Source organism: Opisthocomus hoazin, chromosome 2, assembly GCF_030867145.1.
Source record: "Opisthocomus hoazin isolate bOpiHoa1 chromosome 2, bOpiHoa1.hap1, whole genome shotgun sequence".
NCBI classification, from domain to species: domain Eukaryota; kingdom Metazoa; phylum Chordata; class Aves; order Opisthocomiformes; family Opisthocomidae; genus Opisthocomus; species Opisthocomus hoazin.
Window position 1 is genome coordinate 79099667 of NC_134415.1, and position 14904 is coordinate 79114570.

Genomic DNA, 14904 nt, shown 5'->3' on the forward strand with positions numbered 1-14904 from the left:
TCCTATGGAGAATGAAATGATCTCCCGAGCCAAGCTGGTATTTCCTCTTACTGGAAAACATGACTATTTGACAGGTCACGTGCTTTGGAGTTTATACAAGTGAAGGCTGGCTGGAGTCTGTGAAAGCCAGGAGAACCTTCCTGGGATCCTGTGCAAAAATCTCAAAAACTCAACACCAAAACAAAGAGCTACAACAGATGTCATCCCAGAACAACGAACAGCTCTCTCACTTTCTCCCTTCTGGTAGCTGCAGCTATGTGCACATTAAAAGGATTCTATTTCAGGGCAACATCCGAGTCTCTCTGGAAAGGAGTGAGTGAGAGAACAAAACATCTGAGCTTTGCAAATGGAAGCAAAACTCATAAGGAACAAGGAGGGGAAAGTACCAATGAAAGCACTGGGGCATAACTGCTCCTAAGGGCAAAAGCATCAACTGAAGAGGGTCACAGAATAAGAGTTTAAGTTGTTAGACTGGCATCAAAGAACCATTGACTTAGAAATGAGAGAGCCCTAATCCGATGTCTGTGACTCCTGAATCCACAAGAAAAGAACACAAAGTCATTATTCTTCAGGTGTACTTTTTAGTATTGTATTTCAGTGTGGTTGAAGGTTACACTGAAATAAATTAAATATATTTTGGAGGAAAACCAATACATTTCTCATAAATATTTTATTTGTCCGTATAGTTTAATGTTAAAGATGATCACTAGCACTTCAGAGTCAAAAAGATCACCATGTTGATCTCCAGAGCCAATACAGTCCATTCTTTTTCTGTTTATACATATTTTGCACACTTTTTTCTCAGCTTCTGACAGTGAAATATATGCGCCTATTCAGAACTTCTAACACAGTTGAGGATTGAGCCTTATTATCACAAGAACAGAATAAAGTAGGTAGCTGCAGAGGCAGCACCTCTGGAGTCCTTCGTACAACTAAACTTGTTGTATGTGTGATGAGCGTATCTTCTTTTTAAATTAACAAATTAAATGAAAACTATGCATACACAAGGCCGCAGATCTATCCAGACTGTTGAAAGGTGATCACTCAGGCAGTGTTAAGCTGGGAGTCTTGGTCTGTGCGTTGTTTTATTTTTTTAAACAAACCTAGTAAACAGTTGACTTTAGCACACTGAAGTTGACTTTAGCACCCTGAAGTACTCTTAGCAGCAGCAAAGATGCTAGATCATACAAGCTATCACCTGAATATTAATACCCAAGCACATGAAGCAATGCACATGGCTTAAACCCCTATAAGCAGCTAGGAGAAATAAGCAGCAGTTATATATATTAAAAGATTCAAGGGGACACCACAACAGGACTGTCACGGCACACATACAGAAAGTCATGAAAAAGCCTGGCATTATCATAGAATCATAAAGGTTGGAAACGACCTCTAAGATCATCAAGTCCAACTGTCAACCCAACACCATGCCTGCTTCACCATGTCCTGAAGTGCCACATCTACTCGTTTTTTGAACCCCCCCAGGGACAGCAACTCCACCACCTCCCTGGGCAGCCTATTCCAATGTCTGACTGCTCTTTCAGTACAGAAATTTTTCCTAATATCCGATCTAAACCTCCCCTGATGCAACTTGAGGCCATCTCCTCTCATCCTATCACTAGTTACCTGGGAGAAGAGACCAACACCTGCCTCACTACAACCTCCTTTAAGGTAGTTGTAGAGAGCAATAAGGTCTCCACTCAACCTCCTCCAGAATAAACAGCCCCAGTTCCCTCAGCCTCTCCTCATAAGACTTGTTCTCTAGACCCCTCACCAGCCTCGTTGCCCTTCTCTGGACACTCTCCAGCCCCTCAATGTCCTTCTTGTACTGAGGGGCCCAAAACAGAACACAGTACTCCAGGTGCAGCCTCACCAGTGCTAAGTACAGGGGCACGATCACTGCCCTGTGATAATGGGAAGTGGGAGCATTACAGATAATGGACTGAGATGTCATTCATCTCTCAAAACTTTGTAAAAACAAACCCCTTTAACACTCTTTTCCTGGGAAGTGTCTGAATTACTGAAGCGTGAACATATTTTCTCTTAGAGCTGTAAAATTATTACAGTTCCTGCATTTTGCAACAATAGATGTCGAAATAGAAAGCATCATTTTTTGCCTTATCTGTGCTTAAGTGGTACACTTTCAAGAGCAACTTTTCAGAATTACCAGTATCTATGAGCAATAAAAGTATAAGGATTGTGATAGTCAAGAAAACAGTCTTCCAAATAGTTTAAGTGCGGCATGAAAAGCAGGCATTTGCCTCATTAGGATAAGGACTCCAGCTCTAAATTTTTCCAAAGCAAGCATTTATTCCTTCAAATTATTTTTCATATTGGACAAAATAATTCAGTACAGGTTTTTTCCCAAAGAAAAAAAAAACATTGAAAATTGCAGGGAAGTATTATCTAAAGTGACATTTCATTCCTGTGTCTGCTAAAATACATTCATTTCTCTCAAAGCAGTATTAATTAACAAAAGAGAATGGACACCAAAATTTTTCGCTAGCTTGAGGTACCATTTTCTCTCACTGGCTGCATACACACCACTCCCTGAAACACACAGATTTCTATCACAGGAAACTTCTGTCTTTTCCCTTTATCCACTGTATCTTTTCTTTCCTTTAATTACTGGTGGAAGTGCAACTTACTGCATAAAATACGCAAAAATATTCAGAATATGTTTGCAGCATGCAGCCAAGAATCTGGGCTAGCTGCCTGCAAGCAATGTACTACAAACACAAACGTGTTCTCTACATCTAGTACATGCAGTTGGCTGACATCCCTAAAACAGTTCTTCAGTTATTCAAAAAAATCCTGAAATATGTTCCGTACAAGCTTGTGCAATAACATGATTTGTCAAGGATACTGCTGACACTGTCAGTATTCTTCAAGGCAGAGGGCTACAAAGCAGTGTTGGGAATTTCAGCTTATAATTGCAAATAATAGGGGATTTTTTCCCCCCTTTTTAAAATATTTTTTTATTTTGAGAAATGTTTAAATCACAAGCCCAAACTAAACAACCTATTTCAGATATCTGCTGCCTCTCCGCTTCTTACCTAGCTGTGTGCATGATGTTCAGTCTTGCCTAATCCAGCTGCTGCTTCCTCTTGCATGACCACCCCAGCTGATCCAGTCTCTGTACCTCACTTACCAACACTAATTTCTTGGACAGCTGTAGGCTTGAACCTGAAAGCATCTCACAGAAGCACAAGTACGGAGATGGAAAGAGTGAGCTGCAAAAAGGATAACACCTGTCAGACAGAAAAATGACAGGATGGTTTTGGGCCCTCTAAGAGTCTAAACCTGGTGAAGTGGAGAGCATGCCTTCATTTGCAGATGCAGTCAAGTGAGTGGTTCACCTCAGACTCCTACCAGAAGCCCATGATAATTAGTCACAAGCCATTTTCACCCTGCATCTATAGCACAGATTCTGTAGCTACCAGCACCAGCGAGGTAAGTTTTGACACAAATTAGGGTTACAAAGTTTGCTAGCCTAGATGCAAATTTTGATTTTGAAATAAGCCATACGTTTTTCACTTTTGCTTAAGAAAGCAGTAAATTACAAGCAGTCATTTTAGCACTCAGTCTGCTAAAAATCTCAAGAAATATTAGAAAACATTCTGTTGTAAAACAAGATTGTTTGCTGTCATGGAACAAAGAGGAAGAAAAGTATTATCTTCTGATTCTTATGTACAAATCACTCCAACTTTACGAGCAAACATAACAACGTAAGAAATTAATATAAAACCTAAAGATGCAATATTTTCTTTGCCATAAATTGCTACATACTCTTCAGTGACTGTAGGTGCTCTGACTTCACTTAGTCTCTTAAGATACACTTTCTCTTTCCGCTGCAGAGCAGATATTAAATCACTTTATTCCCTGTAAAGCACAATACTGTAAATGCATAATAGTAAAGCATAATAAAAAGAAATGTTAGATAATAAATTTATTATTGCAAAATACCAAACTAGGTTTCCTTTCTAAAATTAATTTTATGACTTATTAGTACAGTAGACTTGGCAGGAGAATCCAGCTAGTGTTTACAGGTATCTGTTTCGAATGTACTCTCTGTACATGAGGAAGTCATCTTTTCCCAGTGGCTGCATGTTTCCTCTTCCAGCCTGAATGTGTGCATGAAAAATCTCTATTGATTTCCTATCAGCTCTTGGAGGCTGGACTTCGTAAATATTGTCTTCAGAAAAGGAGGAGATGGGTATTCTGGAAAAAAACAAACACACAGAATAGTTGGAACTTTAGGTAAAAATTTTCCACAGAGAAAGATTATTCTTTTCATTGAAATACGTATGAGAGTTAATGAAAGGCCTAGTTCCCACTAGATAATTCCTTTACCTAGATTTTTATCACTGCTGCAGACCTGATAAGACCCAGCTTTTCAAGTAGGGTACTTAGGTAAGTTGTCACTAATCGTATTACGGAATACTTGCTCACTTCCCTCCACACTGTCCTCATTTCTTCATCCTTCCTCAGATCTGCTACGGTCAGTAAGTACCCAAGCCGAAACAGATCTGTGTCATGCATTATAGGAGGTAACAGGAAAACTTTACTGAGCTATCCACTTAATAGCAATTATAACAAGCAAGCGATTACACTCTGAACCAACATATAGAAAGCATTTATCAGATAAGACATTTCCATTTAATTAGCAGGAAACAGACAACTTTTTACCAGCAACAGCACTGTGTACACCAAGAAAGCTAATATTTGATGAAAATATTTTTTAAATAGCTTTGTACCATAAACACTATCTTTGAATTCTAATATTCAAGCTTACTCATCTTACGAGAAAAACAAGTAGTTTGAAAGTTTACAAGAACCTTAGTATGTCAGACCTTTTCTAAGCACTGCTGTAAATCAGACTCATTCATAAGGCAGAAGCTGGTCTTTTAACTGCAACTCTTCAAAACTGCACAGCCAACAGGTCAAGTAAAGCAATTGTTTCCCGCTATTCAGAGCTTGAGCTACCGCATTTGGAGAACTGTGCCCACTCTTGGGTTCTCCAGTATGAGACAGACAATTAAATCCTTGGGGGAATCCAGCCAAGGTCACCAAGATGATTTGAGAGCTGGAGCACACTGCATACGAAGAGCGGCTGCAAGTGCTGGGTCTGTCCAGCCCAAAGAAAAGAAGCTAAGGGGGACCTTATTCCTGTCAGCAACTACCTGACAGCAGGGTGTAGATAATGTAAAGCCAGACTCTTCTAGTAGTCTGTGATTATAAGACAAATTTCAAAAAGGGAATACAAATTGCAAGATGGGACATTCTGATTAGATACAAGGGAACTTTTTTCCACTGTGAGGGTGGTTGAACACTGGAGCGGGTTGCTCAGAGGCTATGGAACCTCCCTCCTTAAGGATAATCAAAATGCAAGGGTACGTAGCCCTGAGCAACCTCATCTCATCTGGTCCTCCTCTGAGCAGGGGACGGGGTCAGACAACCTCCAGGGTCCTTTCCATTTTATAATATTCCATGGTTCTAAGCCAAACACTTCAGTAGTAATGTGTTCTCCACAATCAACTACAAGGTAGCAACAAAACTACTTATACTCAATACATAATAAATTAAGAAACACTAAAAGTATTGCATAGTAAATCACTTTCATTTAAAAGCACTGCAGCTATTGTGAAAGCTGTATTCATAAATACACTATGTACCTTTCCCAGCAATATTTTAGTAATTTATTTATAAAATGCTCCCAGAGTTGAACAGTATAGATGCTTAACCTGTGTGACAGCAGATGAGTTTGGAATCCACAACAGAACGTTCGGTGACTAACACATTGCCATCTGAAGGTTACCTGTGCATCAACTTCTTCTGTCAATACTGTTTGAGATTTAGAGCAAATCAAAGTTTGAAATGAACTCCGATCTAACAGAACTATGATTATCTAGAACAGTGGATGCAATGCACCTATAAATGCATAAATTATTTCTTGGTTATGAAAAAAATGACATACATGTTTTAAAGAATTATCTAAATCATCAGTTTCACAGCTTTTTAGCTCCTATTTCAGCTGGAAAAGCCAATTTACCTTCTAGCCTTTTTCAGGAGGGGGGTTGGACTAGATGACCCACAGAGGTCCCTTCCAACCCCGAACATTCTGTGATCCTGTGTAAAATATTTCTGCTTTATAAATACTCTCTATAAACAAAGCTGCCCAAGTATTCTGTACAACATAAAGATTTCAATTCTAAAGACTCATTTTCCTACCACCACAAACACTGAACACTTCTCTAAATCAGATTTTTCCTTCCAGGTTGAACCAAAATGTCGTGAGGCCAAGCAGCCCATCTCATGGAGTAGCTAGCAGCAATTTTTGAGGAGATTATTAAAACAGAAAGGTACTTAACGATGCATTCTCCAGTATATCCTGCTGTATTTGAGCAACCAGGATTTAGGATCTACCTCAGGCAAAATTTGAAACTAGACTACTGTTTCATGAAAAGTTATTTCCATAGGTTTTCACCTTTTTTTTGTAGTATCTGACACTTACATCTTTAGAATCCTGTGGGAATAAGTTCCATTACTTGTGTCTGATGTGACATTCCTTTCATTTGTTATCATGAGCCTTTGTTGTTCATAATTTTTACATTGGAACAAATGGAGAACAGTCCTCTGTTTGCCTCCTCCATATAACCATCATACAACCAAATGTATTTCATCCCTCCTCATACACTACTTATTTTCTGATCAAGCTTGTCACCTTGCCATTTATGTAGAGTTCCAAGGTCTTCTCCATCCTCTTTTATAATGCAGTGAAGACCAAAACTGCCTTTAACAACTGAGATTTTTTTTTTTTAACTAGCTTTTCATTTGTCATCTACTATTTTACCTACTGAAGACAAATTTTCTAAATACATAACAGCACATTGGAATAGTAGCCAGTGTCAGCAGCTGAAAAACAGTCAGAATACTATTGTTAAAATTTGTATGAGCACATATTTTTGGGCTCAAAACTTCTCAGGTAAGAAATTACAGCAGCAACTTACTGTCAAAGCTCATTATTTCCAAAAGCGAACACCGACCAGCCCAAATGCAAGGAAGATCCATAGATATTAGCATCATTGCCATATTCCACAGAAGCCACAGACATGACTCACCATCTGGGTGCTCTTCAAGAGACACAAAGTTATTTTTGTGTGCATAATCTCCTCTTTCAAATGGAAAAAACAAGGAATGATGCCTTTGAAAAACTGGAACACTCAAATGATGGGAGGAGCCCTTCTATAAATGAAATGCAGTAATAATCTTCTAGTTGCATTATGAGCATAAACTAATGTTTGACGTTGTTTCAGAACCAGGATCTCTATTAAAACTGCCAAAAAAACTTGCTCCTTTATTTTGTAGCCTTTTATTTTATTAAAATATGTCGGATTTTGGATGTTTCCTCACGTGATGGTTTGTTAGTCTTGCAGTAAAATGACTGCAATGTGTTATGTAATATAGTATGCCTAATATTCCACTACAGTTGGAATACGGTATACAAAAAAAAGATTTCCATATGGAAGTCGTATGTTTCAATTTCATATTTAAATTTTTATTTTTCCATTTTACATTGCAATAAATTCAGTTGATTGACTGCAATGACATAATTACTTATACAGGTATACTACTGAATTTGACACAATAAAATCACTAGTCACCCACAGAGTTTGGCTGCATACTTAAAATCAAGTTACATTTTACCAGGATGTACACAGAATTTGCTAGGTTATGTCACAGAAATGTTTGGTCACTCCAGAATTAGAGAAAAAAGTAAAGCTAAAAAGTTTGCAGAAAGTGAAGCCCTACTGCATAGAATATATTTTTAATTTTCCTTATTTTAGATTGTATTACAATTCCTGTTTAGGCATCTCAGTCTTAGAACTCTGTGGCACTACAGTGGAATGTAAACGAATACTAAAAATGTAAGCAAGTTACCTGCCTGTATGCTTACGATAAAATTTCCAAAATGCTTACCATTTTTATGCTTTTCTTTAACAACACAAAACTCTTTTTTCAAAAGAGTTGAAACTCACCTGAAGAGTCCAACCTCTGCTCTTATGCTCTTACCAAATCAGTGTTTTGTTTTAGTTTTTGTTGTTAAAGTGTATGAATACTACTATGGAAATTCTATTATGCTTAACCTTTTCTTTCTGTTCTTTTCCCAACAGAGTGATAGTTTCTTCTCCTTACCACTGTCATTATCTTCTATTATAAAACATTAAGCTGGGTGTTTTCAGAACTGGTACCGAACATTAGCCTATCTACATTTGTATCTAGATGCTTTAAAAGTAGATAACTTTTCAATGCACCCCAGCTTCTGCAGATACTTATTTATCTAGTTTAAAGTATTTAAGCTGAGACTCTAGCAATGGTATTTGACACCAGCACACTTTACTAACTTACCAATATCACTATCTAACAAAAAAGACACTCGAATGTAGGTGGCCTGTCTAGTCCACTAGCAAGTGAACAATTAAGTAAAAAACCAAGACAAAGTCATAACACTAATCTGATGCCTTCTCTGTTTATTGATTTGTTTCTAAAGACATGACATTTCTGAAGCACTAATGAGTCAGGCCATTTCCTTAGGCACAATGGAAACTGGACAGCAAAGTGTTTTATTTTGAGCATTTAGTAACTAAATCTCAATTTTCCACCTACTTGCTTCAACATGATAAAAATATATTGAAAGAACCGCACATTCATGCATGCCAATTTTGATTAATAGCCCTGTATTAAGCTGTAACTATTTGTAGAGTGCTTGTATTATCCAGTCATTTAATTAAAGTAATTTCTGTAACATTATTCATGTAAAAATCTAATCTATTTAGTAAGTTTCATATCTTACAATAGAGTCATGAAGACCACATTATTTATGACTTGGCTATCAGATCTCCCTAGAGACCTGTAGTTCTATGGCCTCCCAATGAAAATTACATAGCTAGGAATGGAAACACCATGTCATGAAGGACAGCACCCTTGACGTGAACAGTACAGTTATTTTCATCTCACCTGTGAACAGGCTTCATGGTGTTATGGTTTCACCAAGAGTAGCATTCTCTCTACAGTAAAAGAAGATACAGCTAAAATCTTCAGTTACAACAAAGATGTTCCATACTTTGAAGGAAAAGTGGATGGTGATGTGCTTAGCTCTCAGAAATAGAGCGGTTACCAGAAAGCCACCACATTTGTTTCAACATTTATTAGTTCTCCTCAAGTCTCTAAAATATATTTACAGAAAGAGACAAAATGTACTCTGTTGCCTTGTTTGAATCCTACGCAAATATACCTGACCTACAAAACTCTGGCAAATCCAGAGTTTTCATTTGGGTTCCTCCCTGTGCCACGATAAATGGTAGCCCCTTAAATTGTTTGCTGTGCTCTTGTAACAGCCTTCAACAGCATTTTCCTTCCTTGGACTCCAGCCCCTCCATACAACAAAGTTTCAGTCACATCCTTTGTGAGTGGAGAGGACTGAAAAACAGGAAACCTTCTCTGTCCACTAACACTGCAACTTGCACCTTACAGAACAGACCAGCAGCAAAACCTGGAATGCATCCAGGTCCCACATCACTTGAAACTCCAACAGCATATCCCATTTCAAAGGCTAGAGAAAGAAGAGAGTCTCTTTACACAGGTATACATCTACATGAGCATTTTACCACCCAGATTAGAAGTAGCTTCTCTACAATGCAGACAGAAGGAATATGAGAGAAGGTCAGAACATCTGATACAGAAAGGTGATCTCTGAGGAAAAATAAATCTTTTAAGTAGGGATGATTTACGCTGACCAAAACTAATTCAAAATTTAAAGATCAAACACACAAAGGAGCCTAGGAGTAGAGTACAGAACAAAAGAAAACAAGTCTCAAAAGAACTCACAAAAAAAACCAAACCCACAACAAAAAGGAAGAGGAATATTGTGTTTCTTTTTGGAAAGGAAAAGCTTAGACTTTTTCAAGTAGGATTACTTGAAGAAGTAGAAGACAGTTCTCTTATATTGATGAACAGAAATTTATCACTTCACAGAGAAGACAGAGGGACAGGCTGAGGAAGGATCCTGAGAATTTTCATTTAAAGGCGTAAAAGTAGATGAGCTAAGGTGGCGTATAATTTTGCACTTTCTGTTTTTTGCTAGAGACTTTTAATAGTACAAAACCTCAAATACAACAAAACTATAATATACAATGTAGAAATCACTAGATTTACTGTCATATTTCCCAGGAATTTGTTATGGTCACATTTTTAGAGTAGGCGATTTCAATGCTACTGACATCAGGATCAAAATAAGACTTCACAGGCAAAAGTGAGAAACACCAGCCCACTAACCCCAAAATAAAATTAAAAAAACAAGCTTCAAGCCACTGAACTTCTGAAGCATTTTAACAGCGATCAATGTAGTAAAAGATACAACTTTTTTTAATTAAAAATTTGGAAATAGGCAAATTTAATAACATAACAGAGCATATTTAGACACATTAAAAAAAAAGAACCTATGATCAGCTATAAAACTCCAAATGTTTTTTTTCTAGTCCTGCGAGACTACTGCAATATCCTTTTAATACATGACATACAGAAATGCTAAACCAGGCAGACAGCAGATACAGACAAAATTTTTGTGTCTGTTGCAGTGACAACAAGGTCATTGTCAGGTCAGAATCGTACAGAACTATTGTTTTAAGCCCTGAAAAATGATGGCTAAATTTCATCACAATTCACGTATCATTCTGAAAGTATGCATGCAACTGTTGCAGGCTTTTTTTTTTTTTTTTTTTTACATCAGTGGATGGTATGAGATTTGACATGTAGATTTTTATTCAGGATTCATTGTAGATAGGGAGGAAATATGGAGGAACAAGGGATTAGGTGTGAACATTCAGGTATTAAAAATGCATATTTTTTCAAAAAATTTGAAACAGACATCAATAAATAAGAATTATTATCTAAATCAGTATGAGGCAGATGAACGCTAACAGTTTTATTTTTAAAATACTACTGAGCAGCTCAGTTGACAACTGTACCAAAAGTGCTAGGCACATGAGCTTTTTCATCTGAAAAGCTCAGAGCTCAATATTGACAGAACAGATGAATGGGAAAAAGATAATCCTTCCTACATACACAGGTATCTGAATCACAAGGAGTTCAAACCATTTTCTGAAGATCCCTGGAAAAAGTTCACGCTCTGCTCCCTGATCTGTCAAAAGGGTGCTATGCAAGATGACTGACCCAATGTAACGAATGTCCATCAGCCATGTAAGAAAGTTCTGCTGCGTTTGACCCTATGGCTTTGCCTGTCCTGTGCTGGCCCTGGTGATAACTGGGACCTTCACTGGTCTAAATAATCTCATTAATCTACCAGGAAACTATTTGCTTCTTTTGCTGAATTAGTTTGCTGCAGACTGATGAGCTGAACTCATTTATGGAGCACTGCAGCAAGTAGCAAAGCTTGCACAAGTAACTGAAAAAGCGTGTGATAAGGAAGGAGGGAAAGAGCAGGACCTCCCCCTTTTGGTGGCAACGAGCTGTTAGAATTGGCTCAGCTATTTTGTTAACTTCTCCCATCAAATCCAGTCACGCTGTGACTTAAACCATAACACCAAACCATTTCACCTGCCAAACTTCAGTAGAGAATTTCATAAATGATCACAACATGGACTTACTGATTTCCTTCAGTTCCCAGCCAGCTCTTATCTGGAGAGTCCTACAACTCTGGTCATACTATTGCTTTTCCCCAGACCCTTCCCAGCAGTACACTTTTTGAGATGTGTGACTAAAAATGAACAGATCATTCAAGCCCAAAATGACAAAATGGTAAGTTTTATCTGGTGCTGATTCCTGATACTCTTTTATCTTTTCCAGCCAACATGAAGTATCAAGTGCTTTCAGGGGAAGTGCCCACAATGACTTTAACACCACTTCCCCAGAATATAAAATGCAGCAATTCTCAGCAGCAGTCAGCTTAGCCAAGCCATTTTGCAACAGATGAGCACACAGACAGTGCTAAAGCCATTCAGAATCCCAATGAAGGGTGATCTTTCATCTTCAGGTAGAAGACAAAATCCAGGTAATTTATATACAGCCTGACCAGTAAATTTCAAAAGAATTCTCACAGGCAATAAATGCTGCAGAATCACTGAATTGCTTTGTTTAAAATACTGAGAGTGAAAAAGAGGAAAGATTCCAATTACATGAGGAAGACTAATCCTTCGAGCTACTTTTAGAATACCAGAACAGTGGATATATGCGAGTCAAAAGAACAAGAGAAACTACAGTTGTTGTAATACATCTGTGTTGGATCAGTTAACCCATAGTGGTTAGTTATCCTCATCTCTGCTCTGAATTAAGAGCTAATAGTGAGCTACATGCTTTTATTTTATTTAGGGGTATACAAAGGTTTAGACTATACATGCTTCTTAATATACAACTGTTAAAGAATATGAGATCCAATACAGGACACTTTAAAGTAAAATGAATCCAAACAATCACCAAGGAAAGAATTTAGTCCATCACAGAAGGAAAGAATTTTTAGTTAAGGAGGGAAGTAAGGTAGATGACTCCCAATTTAACACAAATTTACATCTCCAAAGAACTGAAGCAGTGCTTGTTTTAATTAAGAGGCATAGTTATCCTGTTTCCAAGAAAAGGAAGAAATAAAATCAGTTGTTGGTAAAAACACAGCATCCATTCAGACCCTTCTGGGAGATTTTTCTAGTCTTGAAGGCGATGAGGCACTGGCACAGGCTGCCCAGAGAAGCTGTGGCTGCCCCCTCCCTGGAAGTGTTCAAGGCCAGGCTCGATGGAGCTCTGAGCAACCCGGTCTAGTGGAAGGTGTCCCTGCCCATGGCAGGGGAGTTGGAACCAGACGGTCTACAAGGTCCCTTCCAACCCAAACCATTCTGTGATTGTATGATTTCAAAGGGAAGACTAAGGACAAAAAACTTCACTGAAGACTAGATCTTGCTCTGACAAAGAGTTGTCTAGCAAGAAGGCGCTCTTTTGAAGTGCAGAATATTTATTTTTTTTTAAAGAAGGAAACCTTGAGTGCCACCTTATCAGGAGCTGACAGCAACCAGATAAGAGACCTTTGTGATTTAAGCTTAGTGTAAATAGATGACAATATAAACAATTTCTTCACCTATATTTTCCATGAATATTCATAACAATTTCCTATTTTGTGAATAAACACTTTCACTGAAGTTCATCTAACTTCCTGATGTGAAGCAATGTATTGGGATGCGTATCTGAAGCAGAGGGCATGCAAAAAAGCACTGTACTGCGAAACTATCGTCATGCTTGAGAATCCAAGATAACTTGTAATTTCCAAAGTCGCTTGCTGACCAGTTATGAATGCCTTTTTATTCACTGTTTCCACAGCAGTGTCAAGAAACTATGTAGATCTGTTGTACAGGTTTAATGTGAAAAAGAAAAAAAATAAATGTATATATACACTTTACACTCTAAACATCCTTTATTCATTTACTTCTGCCTTGCAACGTAAGGAACCCCCCAACAACTCCTAGGATGTGAATACACAGAAAGATGACAAGTTCAAAACCAACATTTCTTTAGTACAATTATAAAGCAGTGATAATGCAATGTTTACAAATATAAAGCCATTTTTTATCTAATTCTCCTAGAAATTATACTAACAAAGTCATATGGAAGTACTGAATGAACAGGAGAATTGCTCTAAACTGAGGTAACAGCTTTCAAAAGTAACTAGGGTTGTAAAACACTTCATTAAAATTAGAAAATGTACTGCTGTATTTTCACATTTGTATTTTAAAGTGGTATTATAGATTAAAAATACTCCAGCAGAACATTTATTTAATGAAAATGGAAAATACAGAGTGCTCCATTGTTCACTGAGATTTGCTTCATTCCTTTTGTCTTTGTGAGAAAATAAAATATATAATCTGCATATACACAGAAACAAACATTTAAAAAGCCCATACTTTGCCCAGGTCCATTTGTTGGACATAGTTAGCTGCTAACTTGTAGATAGTTAGTTGCTACTCAATTTGAGTCACGTTTGATCAATACTTGGACAACAAGCAGAATGTAGGTAGTCTTGATTTAAAAACAAACAGAAAAAAGATTACACATTTAACATCAAGAGAACTTTTGAAAACATTGACTATATATCTCTGAAGACAGGACACGTTTTTCAAATATTTGAGAAGAACATAGCCCTGGACCACGCTGCAGATATCCCTCACTGAAGTGTTTTCCTGCTTGAGCATCATCAGTGCCCCACAAAACTGAACAGGAGAGTAGATACCTATGGGTGAATTAAAGTCGGTACACAAGCATTGTTGCTATATTGTACAGGCCACCATGGGCACAGGCACAGCACTCTTCTCCACAAGTGCTGCAGTGAATCAAAACACTCACTTCCCTGTTTGGGAGGGAATCAAATTTTTTGTACTCCTAAATGTAAGAAGTACATCTAGAAAGCAATTGAGAGTATATTTTTCTACAGTATTATTTATACTACACTGCAATGAGTGCTAGGGAACTAGGAACAGGTGCACTGTGTCAGCAAACAGTAATTACACTACAGTACTCAAAGTCTCTCTTTGCATATGAGAATAGATTGAAAATAGATTGTGCTAAAAGTAGCCCGGCTTTGTTTAGCTCTAACTAAAATTCTACCTTTTTTTCCTTCAAGGAATTTCTATCAACAAGAGGAGGAACTTCAATATCCTTCCACATTCTCTACTGCTCTTCAGTATTATTTCACTGCATCACTTTAGCCCCTGCTCAAGTATCCACTTTTTGCTTCTAATCTATACCTACGCTTTCTAAATTTAAGCCAGAATCTCCTCTTCAGTATTTCTACAATGCATATTTGAGTTCATAAATATCACTGAAGTGACCCTGTAAAAATAAGAAATA

General features: G+C 37.6%; 1 protein-coding gene across 1 annotated transcript in view; it reads right to left on the reverse strand.

Annotated features, from left to right (window-relative positions):
* Positions 1 to 3187: 3187 nt before the first annotated feature.
* Positions 3188 to 14904, reverse strand: part of FIG4 (FIG4 phosphoinositide 5-phosphatase) — a 69102-nt gene continuing 57385 nt past the window's right edge. Inside the window, exon 23 of the mRNA XM_075414231.1 lies at positions 3188 to 4221. Coding sequence (XP_075270346.1) covers positions 4044 to 4221 — 178 coding nt within the window. The 3' untranslated portion in view covers positions 3188 to 4043. The remainder of the gene's footprint in view (positions 4222 to 14904) is intronic.